The 19,505-nt window shown below is 39.7% G+C and overlaps 1 protein-coding gene across 1 annotated transcript in view; it reads left to right on the top strand.

The window, feature by feature from the left end:
* Positions 1–19,505, top strand: part of LOC140713933 (collagen alpha-6(VI) chain-like) — a 115,626-nt gene that overhangs the window by 69,769 nt on the left and 26,352 nt on the right. The window contains exons 20-22 of the mRNA XM_073024630.1: positions 2,563–2,616; positions 10,349–10,411; positions 14,158–14,220. Of these exons, the coding sequence (XP_072880731.1) occupies positions 2,563–2,616; positions 10,349–10,411; positions 14,158–14,220 (180 nt within the window). The remainder of the gene's footprint in view (positions 1–2,562; positions 2,617–10,348; positions 10,412–14,157; positions 14,221–19,505) is intronic.

Below are 19,505 nucleotides of genomic sequence, written 5' to 3'. Positions count from 1 at the left end.
AGTTCTTGTCTTTCCTGATGCAAATAAATGTTGTTCCTCAGAATCCCAACCAGGAACCTTCCTCCCACTGATGTCAAACTCATTGGTCTGTAGTTTTTTGGCTTGTTCTTTCAGGTCTTAGAACGTAAAGGCAGATTTTAGCTATCCTCCAGTCCCCTGGTACCTTACCCATGGCTAACTAAGATACAAAAATCTCTGCCAGGGCCACAGCAATTTTTTTCCATTGCTTCCCACAATATCATAGGTTACACTGGGTCAGGCATTCGGCATTATCCACTTCATGTGTTTAAAGACCACAACACATCTCCTTCATAATGTTGATATGCTTCAAGATATCATCGTTCGCCTCCCTGAACATAATAGCTTCCATGTTCTTCTCCACAGCCGATACAGTTGAGACGTATTCTTTAAAGACATTGCCCATCTCCTGTGGCTCAACACATAGATTATCACACTCCTCCTTAAGGGAAGTACTATCTCCCCAGTTAAATTTTCACTTTTTGGATACTTACAGAAACTTCTGGGATTCTTCTTTAAACTATCTACCGGGGATATCTCCTGTTCTCTTTTTGCCCTTTTTTACCCTTACATCCCTTATACTCCTCAAGAGATTCACTTGATCCCAGCTTCCTAAACCTAACATACATTTTCCAGAACATGGCCTCAATATCCCTCGTCAGTCAGAGATTCCTAATCTAGTAAGAACATGCTTTCTTTGAAATCTTCTTATTGCACTTCCAAAAGCCTCCAAGTTGCCAAACATTTTTTTTATCTGCTCACAGTCTCCTCTGATCAACCACTGCCATTAAAATAAGTCTCGTTCCAATTTAGGAATTTACATTGTGGACCACTTCTATCTTTTTGCATAACTATGTTAAAACTAGAATTATGGCCACTAGTCCCAATGTGCTCCCCCCACTGACACATCAGCCATTTGCCCAAGTCTCACTTCCTATGGGAAGCTCAAGTGTAGCCTCTTCTGGAAGTCACAGAGTCATAGAAAACAACAGCACAGAAACAGGCTCTTCAGCCCATCTAGTTCATGCTGATCCAGTCAAAATGCCTACTCACATTGACTTGCATTGGGACCATAGTCCTCCATACTCCGACCATCCATGTATCTATCCTAACTTCTCTTAAACATTGAAATCGAGCTTGCGTGAACCACTTGCGCTGGCAGCTCATTCCTCACTCACACAACCCCCTGAGTGAAAACATTTTCCAAAATCTTCCCCTTAAACTTCTCATCTTTCACTCTTAATCCATGACATCTAGTTGTAGTCCAACCAACCTCAGGGGATAAAACCTGCTGGCATTTACCATATCTATACCCCTCAATTTTGTAAATCTCTATCAATTCTCCCCTCAATCTTATACATTCTAGGGAATAAAGTTCTAACCTATTCAATCTTTCCTTATAACTCCAGTCCCCCAGTCTCAGCAACATCCTTGCAATTTTTCTCTTTACTCTTTTGATTTTATTTACATCTTTCCTGAGGGTAGGTAACCAAAACTACACGCAATACTCCAAAATAACCCTCGCCAATGTCTTATGCAACTTCAACATCCCATCACCTGTACTCAGTACTTTGGTCTAGGAAGGCCATTACGCCAAAAGCTTTCTATACGACCCTCTCTAACTGTGATATCACTTCCAATGAGTTATGGATCTGTGTTTCAGCACCCTTTGTTCTACCAAACTTCTCAGTGCCCTACCACTCACTGTGTAAGACCTACTCTGGTTGGTCCTCCCAAAGTGCTAAACCTCACACGTGTCTGCATTAAATTTAACCTGCCATTTTTTAGTTCAGTTTTCCAGCTGGTTCAGATCCCGCTGCAAAACATGATGGTCTTCCTTGCTGCCCACTACACTCCCAATCTTGCTGCTGATCTCCTCTGAAGGGCCGTCTCTACCCCCCCCCCCCAACAGCTCAAGACACTGTAGCATTTTGAAACTGACTTACAGCAACAAACTCAACTCCAGTCAATTGGCTTATGTTATGCCTGAACTGTGTCTGAAGTCCATTAACTGCAGCAAGCATATTTTCTTTACCCAATAAATGTATGCCAGTCTCAGATTCAAAATGTTTATACTAAATGAGCAACACTGACTTTTTTTTTGCGATAGAATTTGCAGATTTTTCTGCCATTAGTGAAAAGCAGAGATTCCCGACATCACCCCAATTGTAAGAATGGCGTCATTCTAACTTTAAGCTTCTTGTTCCAGTCTCCTTGCCCTTCAGCCAGACTAATCTAAATATTACTGTTCACTTTCAAACTGGAGCCATAAATACAGCTTGTGTTCCTGCTTAACTTTCCCAGCTTCAGGATCATATGGCAAGATAGAAGCTTCTAAAAAGGAAATTGCTTGATAAAATAAATCAGAGGAAGTCACAGAACTCATCAAGGGAGAGAATGTTTTATAACAAAGCTTAGGAATATTTTGAAACTACACTCATTAGAATAGTGAGATTTCTCATTATGGTCTCATTTCCATATGTGAAAATGTTGGGATTACAATTGCAGTAACAGTGAAATTTTACCTGTCTTTTTAATCCACAGGGTGAATTTGGGCAAAGAGGTAGACCAGGCAAGGTTGGTCAAGATGGAAATAAGGTAAGATACCTTGCCTCTAATTAGCTATCTAGAATGCGTGTGAATTTCTTCATATTTTCTGCACAAATCTATTTTGTTCTTTTATGTATAGTTTTTTAAAAAAAAAATCTGCCTTTAACTGATTGCTGTGTTTATTTCTAAATTGGGAACAATAATTGCTTTCATTTTGGTGGTGTTCTGGCAAGTTGAATACAACACAATATACTAAAACTAGATCTTGAGTTTGTACTTATCAGATAAATTCAATTACTTAATTCTTGGAATATTTATGTGTCAGCCCGAAACAGACTGTTTAATTCAGGTATATGTGTATAATTCTTGGCTGAAATCAGCTATCTGTGTCTAATACTTGGCTCAACTTAAAAACATACTTTTATAATATACTGACAGCAATCTCAGTTTCAAGATTAGCAATCTTTGCATAGGGTTGTTGAGATGGAATGGATTTCCTCAGGCAAAAACAATGTTTGACCTTCCCTATCTCTCTAATGTACCTCAGCATGAAGATTTCCAAGTGCTGTGACTGAATAATACAGACATTTCCCTGCTGGCTTTTCATTCTTCAGATAAACTACTAACTTCAAAGCTCAAAGTAAATATATGGTCAAAGTTCATATATGTCACCATATGCAACCCTAAGATTTGTTTTCTTACAGGCATTCACAGTAAATACCAAGAAACACAATAGAATCAATGAAAAACTGCACATGTTGAGATGGACAAACAATCGTTCTGCAAAAGACAGCAAATTGCAAAGACAAAAAGAATAAATAAATAAACAATAAATATCAAGGACATGAGATGAAGAGTTCTTGGAAGTGAGTCCATGGATTGTGGGAACAGTTCAGTGTTGGGGCAGGTGAAGTTATTCCCCCTGGTTCAAGAACCTGGTGGGTAAGGGGTAATAACTGTTCCTGTACCTGGTGTACCCGAGTCTCTTGTACCTCCTTCTGATAGTACAAGTGAATAGGGAGCATGGCCTGGATGATGGGGGTCCTTGATAATGGATGTTGCTTTCCTGTAACACATCCTCGTAGATGTGCTCTGTGGTAGGGAAGGCTTTACCCATGATGGTCTCGGCTGTATCCACTACTTTCCCATTCAAGAGTATTGGTGTTTCCATACCAGGCTATTATTGCAACTAGCCAGTATACTCTCCACCACAGAAATATAGTTTATCAAAGTTTTAGATTATGTGCTAAATCTTCGCCAATTTCTAAGAAAGTAGAGCCACTGCTGTGCTTCCTATGTATTGATATGTATCTGCTGCACCCAAGAAAGGTCCTCTGAAATGATAATGCTAGGGAATTTGAGGCTGCTGACCCTCTCCACCTCTGATCTCCCAAAGAGGATTTGCTCATGGACCTCCTGTAGTCAATAATCAACTCCTTGGTCTTTGTTTAGCTGAGTGAGATGTTATTGTGTTGATACCACTCAGCCACATTTTCAATCTCCCTCCTGTATTGTCACCATGGTTCAGATATGGCCCAAGTGCAGAGTGAGAGACACTGAAGTGGGTCAACAGTTCACAAAACTTTAATGCGAACAGTGTTCAAGGGAAAATAAAACAATAAACACTAGACCAAACAGGGCTGTTAACTAAAACTCTCAAATGGGAAACGAAGCCTATACTGCAGCTGAAAAGAACATTCAACAAATAAAGTGAGTCTTCAGAGTCAGCTGACTCCACAGTCCAATTTCTCAGGGAAGGCCAATGCAAAACAAAAGTCAAGTGTTGCTATGCTCTGTCCAAGTCTCGACAATCACTACGATGACAAGTATGGAGTTAAATACTATCACGATTAAATAATAATTAGCTGACACATGCAAATTCTGAAGCACAATTGCTGTATCTACTGTGCTGCTGAATCCATGGTTGTGACATGTATGCTGATTCGTCATCAACTTAGTTTATAAACAAAGTGTGAAGGTTTTTTTTTGAAAATTTGCAACAACCACTGCAGTTAATGGCTTCAGAAGTTGGTGAGAATACATACTGCCCACTTCACTCTGGAGAGTGAATTAATTGGCAACAAAACACTTGCTCCACAGGTCAAACCATCAAGCAGCCTATTGTTAATGTGTAGTTAACATTGTGTTTCCACTCTTGAATGCTAGCGTTTGTTTACATGTTTTAAATCAGTTTAAAATATGTAAATCATTTTGCATGATTTGGTTAACTACAGTGCTCTCCATTCCCATTTACTCTATTTGATTCTAAGTGAGTTCAAGCAAGCACTGATTTTTTTCAGAACATTAATAGCAGAATAAATTAACCACTAGCCCTTAATGCCTGATCTGCCGTTGATTGATGCTTACTTTCTGATCTCAGCAACATTTTTTGCAGTAATTCATATCACTTGATGCACTTGGGATCAATAAATGTAACTCCGTCTTGAATGAGTTCACTGACGAAGCCTCGACAGCCAAACTGGGGAGAGATTGCCAATGATTCCTGATGCTCTTGGAATTTATATTCTTTCAGTGTTTCATCCAGGCCCATCTAAAAACCAACACTCTCAAATATAAAATATATTTAAAATACACTCTGTGATGCTATCATTTTTTTAACCAAAGTGGATCAGTTCATGATTTCACACATTATATTTCACTTGCCATGTTCTTGACCATTACATTAGGCTATCTAACAGCCCCCACACATCCCCGCACCCCGGCACCTGTCTGTAGCCTCCTCACAATCCACACAGTTACTGAGCGTTGTATCATCAGCTATTTTGGATAGATTATACTCAATCATTTCACTCCATATTCATCGCAACCCAACAGTGACAGCCACCCTCCTGAAAATGATCCCTTTATTGCTATTACAATTTCTCTGTCAGCAAATCCAAATTGAAATGGGAAATTTAATTGCTGTCCAAATACCCAGAAGATTAATTATGATTGTTACTTGAGATGATCTACAGTATTGTTACCCTTATATTGTTATATAATGCAATGGAAACTCTTGGATTTGATCAACAGTCAAACTCAGATATACTTTTATATCTTTAAAGGGACAACCTGGTCGGAGAGGAGCTATGGGTATTGAGGTACGTTTATTAGTTAAAGTGCTAATTTAGTCTGAGAAATTCTAGCATGGTGGTATGAAAATTTTCATTCTCAGATATCTTGTCTGTTATATTAAATCATTGGCTTGTGGTTTGTCTATTTCAAACTAGTTGCAGATCACTGTATTGATATGGAATAACAATACCATAGTCCCTTGAAAACAAGGGGGGATATTATCTTGGATTGCTGCTTGCTGGGGAAGATCTATGTGCCTTTATTTGTTCTGGGAGTAGATGGATCAGGAAACTGAGTGGTACCTGTGAAGTCAAGTTAAGGGGTTGGTATGTAGCATGCCACTGAATGTATTTTTGATGGATTGAGACTGCAGAATTATGTAGTGACAGAGCATTTGGACATCAGATTAAATTATTCAGATTTCAGATTTATTTATCACATGTACTTTGAAACATGACCTGGTTTTGGTGTAGTGGCATCATCACTGGACTGCGGGGCAGGAGGTCCTGAGTTCGAATCCAGCCAGCTACCTTGCGCACTTTTCATCCGTGCTGAGTTAAGAGCTGGTGATCTCTTTGAAAGAACTCACCTGGTAGAAGGCAATGGCAAACTACTGCTGTAAATTGCCTTGTACGCAATTTCCCACTTTGTCACAACGGCGTGGGAGGAAGTCGTCCGCTAACTGGAAAAATTCCGGATGTGACGTACCTTTCTTTTTTTCTTACTTTGATACATGCATCATTCAATATAGAACTGGTTTTATCTTTTACAAAGCTTTTCCATTATGAGGTTAACACTGCAGTGCAAAATGAGTGTCTGATCTGATCAGATGATTTAATCTACTAATTCGAAATTAATGCAAAAAGAATGAATTAGGATGGTAATATTTATAAACAGCTACATTCAAAAGGAACTCACAATTTGATAATATGTGCAACTTTTTGCTGGGAAGATTGGCCACATATGGAACTTCAATAGCTTCTCAAATGAATCCCATATTTATGTAGTTTTCAGTTATTAAAACCAAATTATTTTGTTATTGTTAATTAGATGTGATTGTAGCTCTTAATTTCCATTCAAAACATGGCAATTGGATAAAACTATTAAAGAGCGAAAAACAAGATGTAGGAAATCTGGAATAAAAACAGAAAATGCTGGAAACAGATAACAGGTCAAGTTGAATCTGATTATTCAACGGAAATAGCAGAAGTTTTTCTTACTCCTCTCCTCTGATAAGTAGGGTACATGGCGTCCAGGCCAGGAGGACGTTGCGATTAATTCTCTTGTGGCTATTGAATGCAGAATGGGAAATCTCACTCTAAATCACGAAAGGAGATATCGATGTTCTGCAACCTTTATGATTACTTTTCTTAGTTCTCTAAATAACATAGATCTTCCTCCTATAGGGTTGCAGTGGACAACCTGGTATCAGAGGATCCCTTGGGCCCCCTGGATTCCAAGGCCAACAGGTGAATGCAAGTAGTTATTATGTGGAAGACAAAATATCTCTGGAAACTTTGTGTATTTGTTGAACAGAATAATTTACAGTTATAAATCTATATAATAGGCAGTGTTGGCTAAAGAGATTGAAGTAAGTTAGTCAATAGTCTCTAATGCTATTGGCTAAATAAAGGAGAGTATAAAAAGATACAATTGTAGAACATTTAAAATATTTAAACAATTTCATGATCTCTGATTTTTTGGCATTAAATTTAAATGATTATTTTAAATTTTTGTTCTCAACTTAAGTGTATACATTAAGATAATATTTGCAAATAGAATACTAATGAAAGAAGAAAATTAATATCGATTAATTTATAGCCAGATTGTTTGGAGTCAGGATAGAATTGTGCTTCCTCCTCAGTTTTATTTCCTGCTAATCTTTGAGTGTTTTAGCAAACAGAAAATCCTTTTACAGAAACTAAAGGATCCAGCCTTTATTTTCATTATTCTCTTGTCATATTTTCCATCCAATGCTTGCATAACTTTAAGCAACACTATTGTAACTTCCATTAACCCTCATTCTGTAAGGAGAGTTATCAAAGTTCTCCAGTCTCTGCATATAATGGAAGGCTTGTAAATGTTTTGTTCTCTCTCCAAAACCTTGGCACCTATGCAGAACTTCCTTGATTGGGGCATCGGCCTTCACTGAGCCCAAACCACCAGCTTCAAAGGTTCAGCATAACATGTTTGCTTTCTCACTTTATATTTTACTTATGATCCCACCCACAATTATAAGAACCTTTATAAGCCTATCTTGCCACCCTCAGATATCACACATCAATGTCCATAAGATCAAAAAGCTGATTGTGGACTTCAGGAAGGGTAAGATGAGGGAACACAATCCTTATAGAGGGATCAGAAGTGAAGAGAGTGAGTCCTAGGTGTCAAGGTCTCTGAGGATATAACCTGGTCCCAACATATCGATGCAGCTGTAAAGAAGGCTATACAGCAACTATATTTCATTTGGAATTTGAGGAGATTCAGTTTGTCACATAAAACATTTGAAAACTTCTATAGATTTACCATGGACAGCATTCCGACAGGCTGTATTACTGTCTGGTATGGGTGACTACTGCACAGGATCTAAAGAAGTTACAGAAAGTTGTAAAATTCATCAGCTCCATCTTGGGTACTAGCCTTCATAGTACCCAGGACATCTTCAATGAGCTATGCCTCAGAAAGGTGACATCCATCATTAAAGACCCCCATCACTCAGGGCATGGCCTCTTCTCATTGTTACCATCAGGAAGGAAGTCACAGAAACCAGAAGTCTCACACTCAGTGATTCTGGAACAAATTTCTTCCCCTCTGATTCCTAAATGGACATTGAAAATGTGAACACTATCTCACTTTTTTTTTGCTGTTTTTCCACTATTTTTAATTTAACTATTTGGTATACATATATATGTACTTACTGTGATTGATTTAAATATTTAATTTTTCCTGTATTATCATGTATTGCATTGTTCTTCTGCCACTAAGTTAACAAATTTTACAACAAATGCCAGTGATATTAAATCTGATTCTGATCCTACATCCCTTTCTAAAATTGTGCCATTTGTTTCAAAATGCTTTAAAAACAATTATAATTGATCCTCATGGCATTATCATTAAACCTCTCAAAGCATTTTATCACAGTAGCACTCACATCTACTATGATGAAATGCTTTGAGAGGTTGGTCATGGCTACAATTAACTGCTGCCTCAGTAAAGATCTGGACTTCTATAATTAGCCTGTTGCCACAATAGGTCGACAGTGGATGCAGCCTCACTGGCTCTCCACATGACCCTGGATGTTCTAAACAGTTGTAGTACCCGCAACAGGCTGCTGCTTATTGACTACAACTCAGTGTGCAACACAATCACACCATCAGTTCTAATTAATATGCTCCGAAACCTGGGCCTCTGTACCTCCCTCTGCAAATGGATCTTTGACTTCCTCATTGGGAGACCACAGTCTGTGCAGATCGGAAATAATTTCCCTTCCTCATTCACAATCAACACTGGCACAATGCAAGAATACATGCTTAGCTCACTGCTTTACTTTATCTATACCCACAATTGGATGGTTATGCGTAACTCAAACGCCATCTATATATTTGCAATGATACAACAATTGTTTGCAGAACTTCAAATGGTGACGAGGAGGCATACAGGAATGAGATAGATTGGCTGGTTGAGTGGTGTCACAGCAACAGCCTTGTGCTCAATTTCAATAAGACCAAGGAATTAATTGTGGACTTCAGGAAGGGGAAGTCATGGAAACACGCATCAGTTCTCATCAAGGATCAGAAGTGGAAAGGGTGAGCAGTTTCATGCTCCTCGGTGTCAACATCTCCGAAGACCTATCCTGGGCCCAGCATAGTGATGTATTTCCAAAGAAGGCATGACAGGAGTTTGAGGAGAATTGATATGTCACCAAAGACACTGTAAATTTCTACAGATGTACCATGGAGAACATACTAACTGGTTGCATCACCATTCATCTGGTATGGAGGGGCCACTGCACAAGATTGGAAAAAAACTGCAGGAAGTTGTAAACTCAGCCAGTTCCATCATGGGTACTAGCCTTCCCAGCAGTCAGGACACCTTCAAAAGGTGATACTTCAAAAGGGTAGCATTCATAATTAAGGACACCCATCACTGTGGACATACACTCTTCTCATTGCTACCACCAAGGAAGAGGTACAGGAGCCTGAAGACACAGTCAACATTTCAGGAGCAGCCATGAGATTTATGAGTGGACAGTGAACCCATGAACACTACCTCAATATTTTCCCCTCTCTTTTTGAACTACTTGTTTAATTTAACTTTCTTTATTTATATATACTTGGAGAAATTTTAGTTTTATAATTATGTATTGTAATGTACAGAATTTTTTTTTTTTCATGACATATGCCAATGTTATTAAAACTGATTCTGATTGAAGGCAGGAGGTGTCAAAATGAAAGTGAAAAAAAATCACATAGTTTCTTCTGTCTAAGCATCTGTAAATTCTGATTCCAATATTCAGGACTTCTGTCTCTTGTTATTTTTTTACATCAAAATATTTAAAATAATGGAAATGAACAAGATTGGATTATAGTAAATTTCAGAATGGTGCTTCACCCATTTTCTGATATGAGTAATAATTAATATTAGCATGTGTTTAATCTTTGTCACATTGCTAATATTAGGGATCTTGTTTTTCCCTATTTTTCAGGGAACTAATGGAATTCCCAGTCCCCCTGGAAGAAAAGGAGAGATTGGATTGTCAGGACCTCATGTTAGTAAGAGTAATGTCAATAACTTATTATGTAACAAATATGAACTTCCATGAGCCCTTTGCTAAGAATTTGATCGTTATGGAGAGCATTGCTGAGAATTTTGCCACTAAGCTTGCTTAACTATGAAAATCAAACCAGAATTCCTTGAGCTTTTACTAAATTAGCATTTTTCTACTTTTCTTTACCCCTTTTCCAAAGAGACGGCATAAAATAGAGTATGAGTGCATTCTTGCATTCTGTTTAATGCTGTAGAGTGGACAAGCCAATGGCCCTTAACTGTCTAAATAGTAAAGATGGCAGGGAATGGCACCTGGAACAGTCCTTTCACAACCTCACAACATCCTAATGCTCTTTTTTCCCAATAAACTTCATGAATCATAGACAACATTAAATCTGCATACTGCAAGTTTCAACAAAAGCCAATGAGATGCATTGTTCCATCTTTACCTATTCTGTCACAAATAATGATATCAAAAAATACTGGATTGATGGAAACTCCCTAAATATTCAGTTATATGCTTCAGGAGAGGAAATCTATCATACCCAAATTGACTTTCCTCTAATTTGAGAACCTCCAATGTGTTTGACTCCTTGTACTCTAGGGATGAATGATAGATAAATGCTCGCTTTTTTGTTGGACTGAAAAATGAATAAATAACAAAATAAAAGCAGTAACCAGAGATACACCTCCAAATGCAACTCCTCACATTCACCATGTTCACCAAGGATCTGTACTGGTCCCTTCATATTTTTATTCACACGTTGCCTCCCTGGCTAGATCACAGAAACATGAAACAAGAATCCAAATCTACCAAATAGCTCTAAGCAGATCTGCATCTTTCTTAACCCCTGTGCTCTCTGTAATTTATCTGACTGCTTCTCTGACATATGAAGCAACATACACAAAATACTGGAGGAACAGCCAGTCAGGTAGAATCTATGGAAATGAATAAACAGAAAACATTTTGGGCTGAGACCCTTCATCAGGACTGGAAAGGAAGGGGTGTGCCATGATAGTGTAATGGTTACCCCAACACTTTACAGTACCAGTGACCCGGCTTCAATTCCCACTGCTGCCTGTAAGGCGATTTTATGTTCTCCCTGTGATGCCTAATTTTCCTACCACAGTTCAAAGATATACCAGTTGGTTGGTTAATTGGTCATTGTAAATTGTCCTGTGATTAGGCTAAGGTTAAATTTGGCATTGCAGAATAGCACACTTCGAAGGTCTGGAAGGGCCTGTTCCATGCTGTATCTCTAAATAAAGTAAATAAAGAATACAAGAGTGAGTAAGGTGAAAGAGGACAATCAGAAAGATGATAGGTGAAGCCAGGTGAATGGGAAATTAAAGGGCTGGAGAAAAAGGGGTCTGATAGGAGAGGAGTGTAGACCATGGGAGAAAGGGGAAAATAGAGGGGCAATAGTTGTGGTGAAGGTGGGGGGGGGAGATAAAAGAAGAAAAAGAATTATCAGAAGGAGAAATCAATGTTCATTTCATGAGGTTGGAGGCTCCCCAGACAGAATATGAGGTGTTGGTCCTCCACCTGGATGGTGGCCTCATTGTGGCAGAAGAGGAGGCCATGGACTGACATGTCAGAATGGGAATGGAGATAGGAATTAAAATGGTTAGTCACTTGGAAATTCTGCTCTTGATGGATGTAGCAAAGGTACTCGACAGCGATGGATGCTCAGAAATATCATTCATCTAATTCATTGTGTTTAGATCATCTTCACTAACGTCAATTTCATGACTCTCCATAACCACCTGAAAGAGATTCAAATAATTTTCCATCAGAGTGTAGCTTTAGATTCAGTGTTTTGGGTTACAACACCATGTAGACCTCTTCTACAATAATCTCTAATCACCGCCTCTGTTTTAGCTCATCTGCTGTTATAAGTCTCATGAACTTTTTCTACACTTAACAATTCTAGCACACTCCTAGTGAACACCCCTATTCATTATTTGCAAAGTTGAGTTGATACTAAATTCCTCTTCCTGTACTTCAATTTGAATTGTTCTACTCACTTTATCCCCATGTTTGTTGACTAGGTTGGTTCACAGTTAAACAATGACGGCTTTAATTTCGTACACTTTTTGTAAATTCTTATCATGATCTTGTCTCCTCTTTATTCCTGTAAATTCGTGAAATGCTTGAATCCCCTGAGATATCTCCAATCCTCCAATTCTGGCCTTGTCAAATTTAATTGCTTTTCCATTGACCCTCAAACCTTCAGCTGTTAAGCTTCAACGAAAGATTGGAATTCCCTGTCTAAAACCTCCCACAATCTTTTTCAATTTTGTTCTTTGAAGCTTTTGGAGTGTTTTGGGCCATTTGACTTAATAGTTCCTGAAATCTTTCAAAGGCACCAAATTGGAATCACTTTACATTTTATATCTTAGACATTTTTCACTGGCTGTGAAGTAGTTACTGTATAAATACTCCAAGGTTGTGAACTGCGCTAAATGCAACATCAGAGTTGTTTGCTTTAAATGTAGATAATGAGTTTTATAATATACTGTGGGACTGAGTGTCCCTAAAGACATTTTGGTCTCAGAATAAACGATGGGTTTCTGCATTCTTCCATTCCGAATCCATATAAAGTCACAGCTCATGCAATTGTTTCAACTTTATCTGTTTTTCCTATGATCTCACACTGAATCCTACTCACTCTCATTGAACAGTCAAGAGAAGCATGCTATTCAGAACAATGCACATTGGACTTTACCCCATTGCCTCATCTTTTACAGGAAGCTGATGGGCATGGCCCTCTAACTTGATGCTCTTGTATTATTGGCTCATAAGAACAGAAGGAATAGGAGCAGAAGCAGGCCATCTGATCCATTAAGCCTGCTTCACAATTCAATAAGATCATGGGTGGTCTGGACATGGATTCATCTCCACCTACCTTCCTCTTCCTCACAACCAATAGTTCCCCTACTATGCAAACTTCCATCCAACCTTGTCTTAAATATATTTACTGCTTCATTGGGCAGAGAATTCCGTAGATGCACCACTCTCTTGGAAAAGCAGTTCCTCCTCATCTCCGTTCTAAATCTACTCCCCTGAATCTTGAGGCTATGTTCCCTAGTTCTAGTCTCACCTGCCACTAGAAATAACTTTCCTGCCTCTATCTTATCTATCCCTTTCATAATTTTATACGTTTCTACAAGGTCTCCTCTCATTCTTCTGAATTCCAGCAAATACAGTCCCAGACGACTCAATCTGTCCTCATACTCAAACCCCCCATTTCTGGAATCAACCTGGTGAACCTCCTTTGCACTGCCTCCAAAGCCAGTGTATTCTTCCTCATGTATGGGGACCAGAGCTTCACTCAGTACTCCCGGTGCAGCCTCACCAGTACCCTGTACAGTTGCAGCATAACCTTCCTGCTCAAAATTCAATCCCTCTAGCAATGAGGGCTATCATTCCATTTCCCTTCTTGATAGACTGTTGCACCTGTAAACCAAACTTTTGTGATTCCTGCACGAGCACTCCCGAATCCCTCTGCACAGCAGCATGCAGCAGTTTTTTACCAGTTAAATAATAATCTGCTCTTCCATTCTTCCTTCCAAGTGGATGACCTCGCATTTACCAACATCGTACGCCATCTGCCAAACCCACACCCATTCACTTAACCTATCTATGTCTCTGCAGACTCTCCGTATCTTCTGCACAATTTGCTTTCCCACTCAAACATGCCCATACATGCTTTATTTTTAACAGTACTTTGATTTGTGTTTCAGGGCTCAACTGGAGATAAAGGCTTCAGAGGTCACAAAGGAAGTGATGGATTCAAAGGGCAAAAGGTTTGTGAATAATCTCTTATTCTGTGTTTCATCTTTCAGTGCATAATAAAATGGAACTTGTTGCAATGGCAAATGGAAATCTGAGTACAAGCAGTTGCCATCTTTTGAGGGCAATAGGTGTTATGTAGTTGTTACCCATTGTCCTCTGCATACATTTTTCAAAATCTTACTTTCTCCAAGGTAAATTATAACTAATATCAGGCAGCTCCCTTAACCTTTTTATCTTTCCAGTTTCAGGTGCACACACACACAAACACACTCATACAATTTTGGCTTTGCAGAACAACCAGCACCACTGTCAGGAATGACATTCAAATGGAACCAATACTAATTGTAACCGTAAGATAATGTTTAATCTGTCCAGCCACAGGTGTCTCACTAAAGATTAATTTAGTGATATCTGAATAGACTTGAGACTTCAACAATGAAAACAGGAAATGTCGGATGTACTTAATGACATTCTCCCTTCTCCCCCCTCCCTGCAGCTTAACAGTCACCCATTGTCTTCCCAGTTCTGATGAAGAGTCTTCAATTTGAAATACGAATTCAGTTTCAGTTTACTAGTATTCAGACTGACCTGCTAAGTATTTCCAGAATTAGCTGTTTTTAGAAACATAGAAAACATACAGCACTATACAGCCCTTTGGCCCACAAAGCTGTGACGAACATGTCCTTACCTTAGAACTACCTAGACGTTACCCATAGCCCTCTATTTTTCTAAGCTCTATGTAGCCATCCTGGAGTCTCTTAAAAGACCCTATCGTTTCAACCTCCACCACCGTCACCAGCAGCCCATTCCATGCACCCATCACACTCTGTGTAAAAAAACTTACCCTGACATCTCCTCTGTACCTACTCCCCAGCACCTTAAACCTGTGTCCTCTAATGCTATCCATTTCAGCCCTGGGGAAAAGCCTCTGATTATCCACACAATCAATGCATCTCATCACCTTATACACCTCTATCAGGTTACCTCTCATCCTCCATCGCATCAAGGAGAAAAGGCCGAGTTCACTCAACCTATTCTCATAAGGCATGCTCCCCAATCCAGGCAACATCCTTGTAAATCTCCTCTGCACTCTTTCTGTGGTTTCTATGTCCTTCTTATAGTGAGGCGGCTAGAATTGAGCACAGTTCTGCAAGTAGGGTCTGATCAGGGTCCTATATAGCTGCAATATCACCTCTTGGCTATTAAACTTAATCCCATGATTGATGAAGGCCAATGCACCATATGCCTTCTTAACCACACAGTCAACCTGCATAGCAGCTTTGAGTGTCCTATAGACTCAGACCCCAAGATCTCTCTGATGCTCCACACTGCCAAGAGTCTTACCATTAATGCTATATTCTGCCATCATATTTGACCTACCAAAATGAAACATCTCATACTTATCTGGGTTGAACTCCATCTGCCACTTCTCAGCCCAGTTTTGCATCCTGTCAATGTCCTGTTGTGACCTCTGACAGCCATCCATACTATCAACAACACCCCCAATCTTTGTGTCATCACCAAATTTATTAACCCATCCCTCCACTTCCTCATCCAGGTCATTTATAAAAATCACAAAGAGTAGGGGTCCTAGAACAGATCCCTGAGTCACACCACTGGTCACCCATCTAAAACCACTCTTTGCCTTCTGTGGGCAAGCCAGTTCTGGATCCACAAAGCAACGTCCCCTTGGATCACATGCCTCCTTACTTTCTCAATAAGCCTTGCATGGGTGTCTTAACAAATGTTTGCTCAAATCCATATACACTACATCTACGGCTCTACCTTAATCAATGTGTTTAGTCACATCCTCAAAAAATTCAATCAGGCTCGTAAGGCACGACCTGCCTTTGACAAAGCCATGCCTGACTATTCCTAATGATATTATGCCTCTCCAAATGATCATAAATGCTCTCTGTCAGGATCCTCTCCATCAACTTACCAACCACTGAAGTAATACTCATAGGACTATAATTTCCTGGACTGTCCCTACTCCCAGTTTTGAATAAGAGAACAACATCCGCAAATCTCTCCCGTCCTCATTGATGATGCAACGATCATTGCTAGAGGCTCAGCAATCTCCTCCCTCACTTCCCAAAGTTTGCTAGGGTATATCCCATCCAGTCCCGGTGACTTATCCAACTTGATGCTTTCCAAAAGCTCCATCACATCCTGTTCATTAATATCTACATTCTCAAGCTTTTCAGTCCACTGCAAGTCATCTCTACAATTGCCAAGATCCTTTTCCATAGTGGATACTGAAGCAAAGTATTCAATAAGTACCTCCGCTATTTCCTCTGGTTCCATACACACTTTTCCATTGTCACACTTGATTGGTCCTATTCGCTCACCTCTTATCCTTTTGCTCTTCACATGCACGTAGAATGCCTTGGGGTTTTTCTTACTCATGTCCGCCAAGGCCTTCTCATGGCCTCTTCTGTCTCTCCTAATTTCATTCTTAAGCTCCTTTCTGCTAGCCTTATAATCTTCTAGATTCATAACATTACCTAGTTTTTTGAACCTTTCGTGAGCTCTTCTTTACTTCTTGACTAGACTTACAACAGACTTTGTACACCACAGATCTTGTACCCTACCATCCTTTCCATGTCTCATAGGAACGTACCTACTCAGAACCCCACGCAAATATCCCTTGAACATTTGCCACATTTCTTTGGTAATTTCCCCGAGAACATCTGTTTCCAATTTATGCTTCCAAGTTCCTGCCTGATAGCCTCATAGTTCCACTTACTCCAATTAAGCGTTTCCCTAACTTGTCTGTTCCTATCCCTCTCCAATGCTATGTTAAAGGAGATAGAATTGTGATCACTATCTCCAAAATGCTCTCCTATTGAGAGACCTGACACTTGACCAGGTTTATTTCCCAATACCAGATCAAGAACAGCCTCTCCTCTTGTGGTCTTATCTACATATTATGTCAAGAAACCTTCCTGAACACACCTAACAAACTCCACCCCATCTAAACCCCTCATTATTGGGAGATGCCAATCAATATGTGTGAAGTTAACATCTCCCACCACAACAACCCTGTTGTTATTACTCCTTTCCAGAATCTGTCTCCCTATCTGCTCCTCAATGTCCCTTTTACTATTGGATGGTCTATAAAAAACACCCAGTACAGTTATTGGCTCCTTTCTTTTCCTAAATTCCACCCACAGAGACTCTGTAGACAACCCCTCCATGACTTCCTCCTTTTCTGCAGCCGTGAACACTATCTCTGATCAACAGTGCCACACCCCCACCTCTTTTGCCTCACTCCCTATCCTGTCTGAACCATCTAAAGCCTGGCACTTGAAGTAGCCATTCCTGCCCCTGCACAATCCAATCTCTGTAATGGCAACAACATCATAGCTTCAAGGGCTGATCTATGCTCTGAGCTCATCCACTTTATTCATGATGCTCCTCGCATTAAAACAGACATATCTCAAACCATCGGACTATGCCCCTTCTCTATCACCTGCCTATCCTCCCTTTCGCACTGTCTCCAAACTTTCTCTATTTGTGAGCCAACCTCCCTTTCCTCCGTCACTTCAGTTTGGTTTCCACCTCCCAGCAATTCTAGTTTAAAGTCTCCCCAATAGTCCTAGGAAACCGTCCCCCTTGGACTCAAGTGCAACCCATCCTTTTTGTACAAGTCACACCTGCCCCAGAAGAGGTCCCAATGATCAAGAAATCTGAATCCCTGTCCCCTGCTCCAGCCCCTCAGCCACGCATTTATCCTCCACCTCATTCTGTTCCTATACTCACTGTCACATGGCACAGACAGTAGTCCTGAGATTACTACCTTTGAGGTCCTGCTTCTCAACTTCTTTCCCAACTCCTGTAGTCTTTTTTCAGGACCTCCTCCCTTTTCCTACCTATGTCGTGGTACCAATATTTACCATGACCTCTGGCTCTTCTCCTTCCCACTTCAGGATATCTTTGATCCGGTCAGAAACATCTTGAATCCTGGCACCTGGAAAGCAAACTACCATCTGTGTTTCTTTCCTGCATCCACAGAATCGCCTATCTGACCCCCTGACTATAGAGTCCCCTATCACTGCTAACATCCTCTTCCCTTCCCTACCCATCTGCGTCACAGGGCTATACTGTGTGCCAGCGGTGTGACCAGTGTTGCTTCCCCCAGGTAGGCCATCACCTGCAACAGTATTCAAGCAGGAATACTTATTGTTAAGGGGGACAGCCATTTGGGTACTCTCTAGTACTTGCTTCTTGCCCTTCCCTCTCCTGACTGTTACACACTAATCTGTCTCCTGTGGTCCTGAGGTGACCACCTGACTATAGCTTCTCTCTATCAGCTCCTCACTCTCCCTGACCAGACGATAGTTATCAAGCTGCAGCTCCAGTTCCCTAACACAGTCTCTAAGGGGCTTTTGTTTTAGATTTTTAATAATATTAGTTTTTAAAAAATCATGGATTCTAGATTTTAATTGGTAAGTATGTGTAAAGTCTCAAACAGTTCACCTTGCCATACTGAGAAGCAAATGTTATAACAAGTCTTAGTGGAACAATGTTTTGTATGTGCAAAGCGGAACTCAAGAGTAGTACTGTCAGGAGTCATGTATAGTGCACATGCATTACAAGTGTCTGCCATGAAATACTTCATTCCAATTCTTAGTTATTGCTCATGGAATGATCTCTTTCCTGAACTTAGTTGCTTCCCTAAATTTATTACAACCATGTGTCTTGTAATATAAAAATACCTTGTTTATAGAATACCTTTCAGCTAATATTGTTCATATTTCTTTGATTATTTGAACTCATAATCCAGACTGCAACATTAGTGTGGTGATGAAAAAAACCTGAAGGTACCAAATTTGGATCATTTTACACTTTACGTACACATTTTTCAGTGGCTTTGAGGCAGTTATGAATATTCTGAAGTTGTGAGCTGGGAATCAATACAATTTCAATAGTTACAATGAAATCATCTACTTCAGTATTTTAAGTCTGATAATGCTTCCATTGAAATAAATTTCTACAATGGGAGGCATCATGGAATGTTCAGCTTTGCGGTGACAAAATAATTCACAAGGATGATCTAAAGTTTCTGAGAATAGATAATCCAGACACCCAAAAATAATGTTATGAGGATTAACTCTCCCAGTACACAAATATCCCAACTATAGGTAAAGCAAATATGCCTGTGACTATGTCTGATGTGCTAAGGGACAAAATTAGTTTGATCTGCAAGCTTCCTTGAAATTAGTCACAAAGGTGTTAAATAACTTGGCCAATGTTGCTTCACTTGATGTAGGCCAGCTATCATTTCTCCAAT

Source organism: Hemitrygon akajei, chromosome 20 (assembly GCF_048418815.1).
Source record: "Hemitrygon akajei chromosome 20, sHemAka1.3, whole genome shotgun sequence".
Lineage (NCBI taxonomy): Eukaryota > Metazoa > Chordata > Chondrichthyes > Myliobatiformes > Dasyatidae > Hemitrygon > Hemitrygon akajei.
The sequence above is the reverse complement of the archived record's forward strand: the minus strand, read 5'-3'. Positions and strand labels throughout refer to the sequence as shown.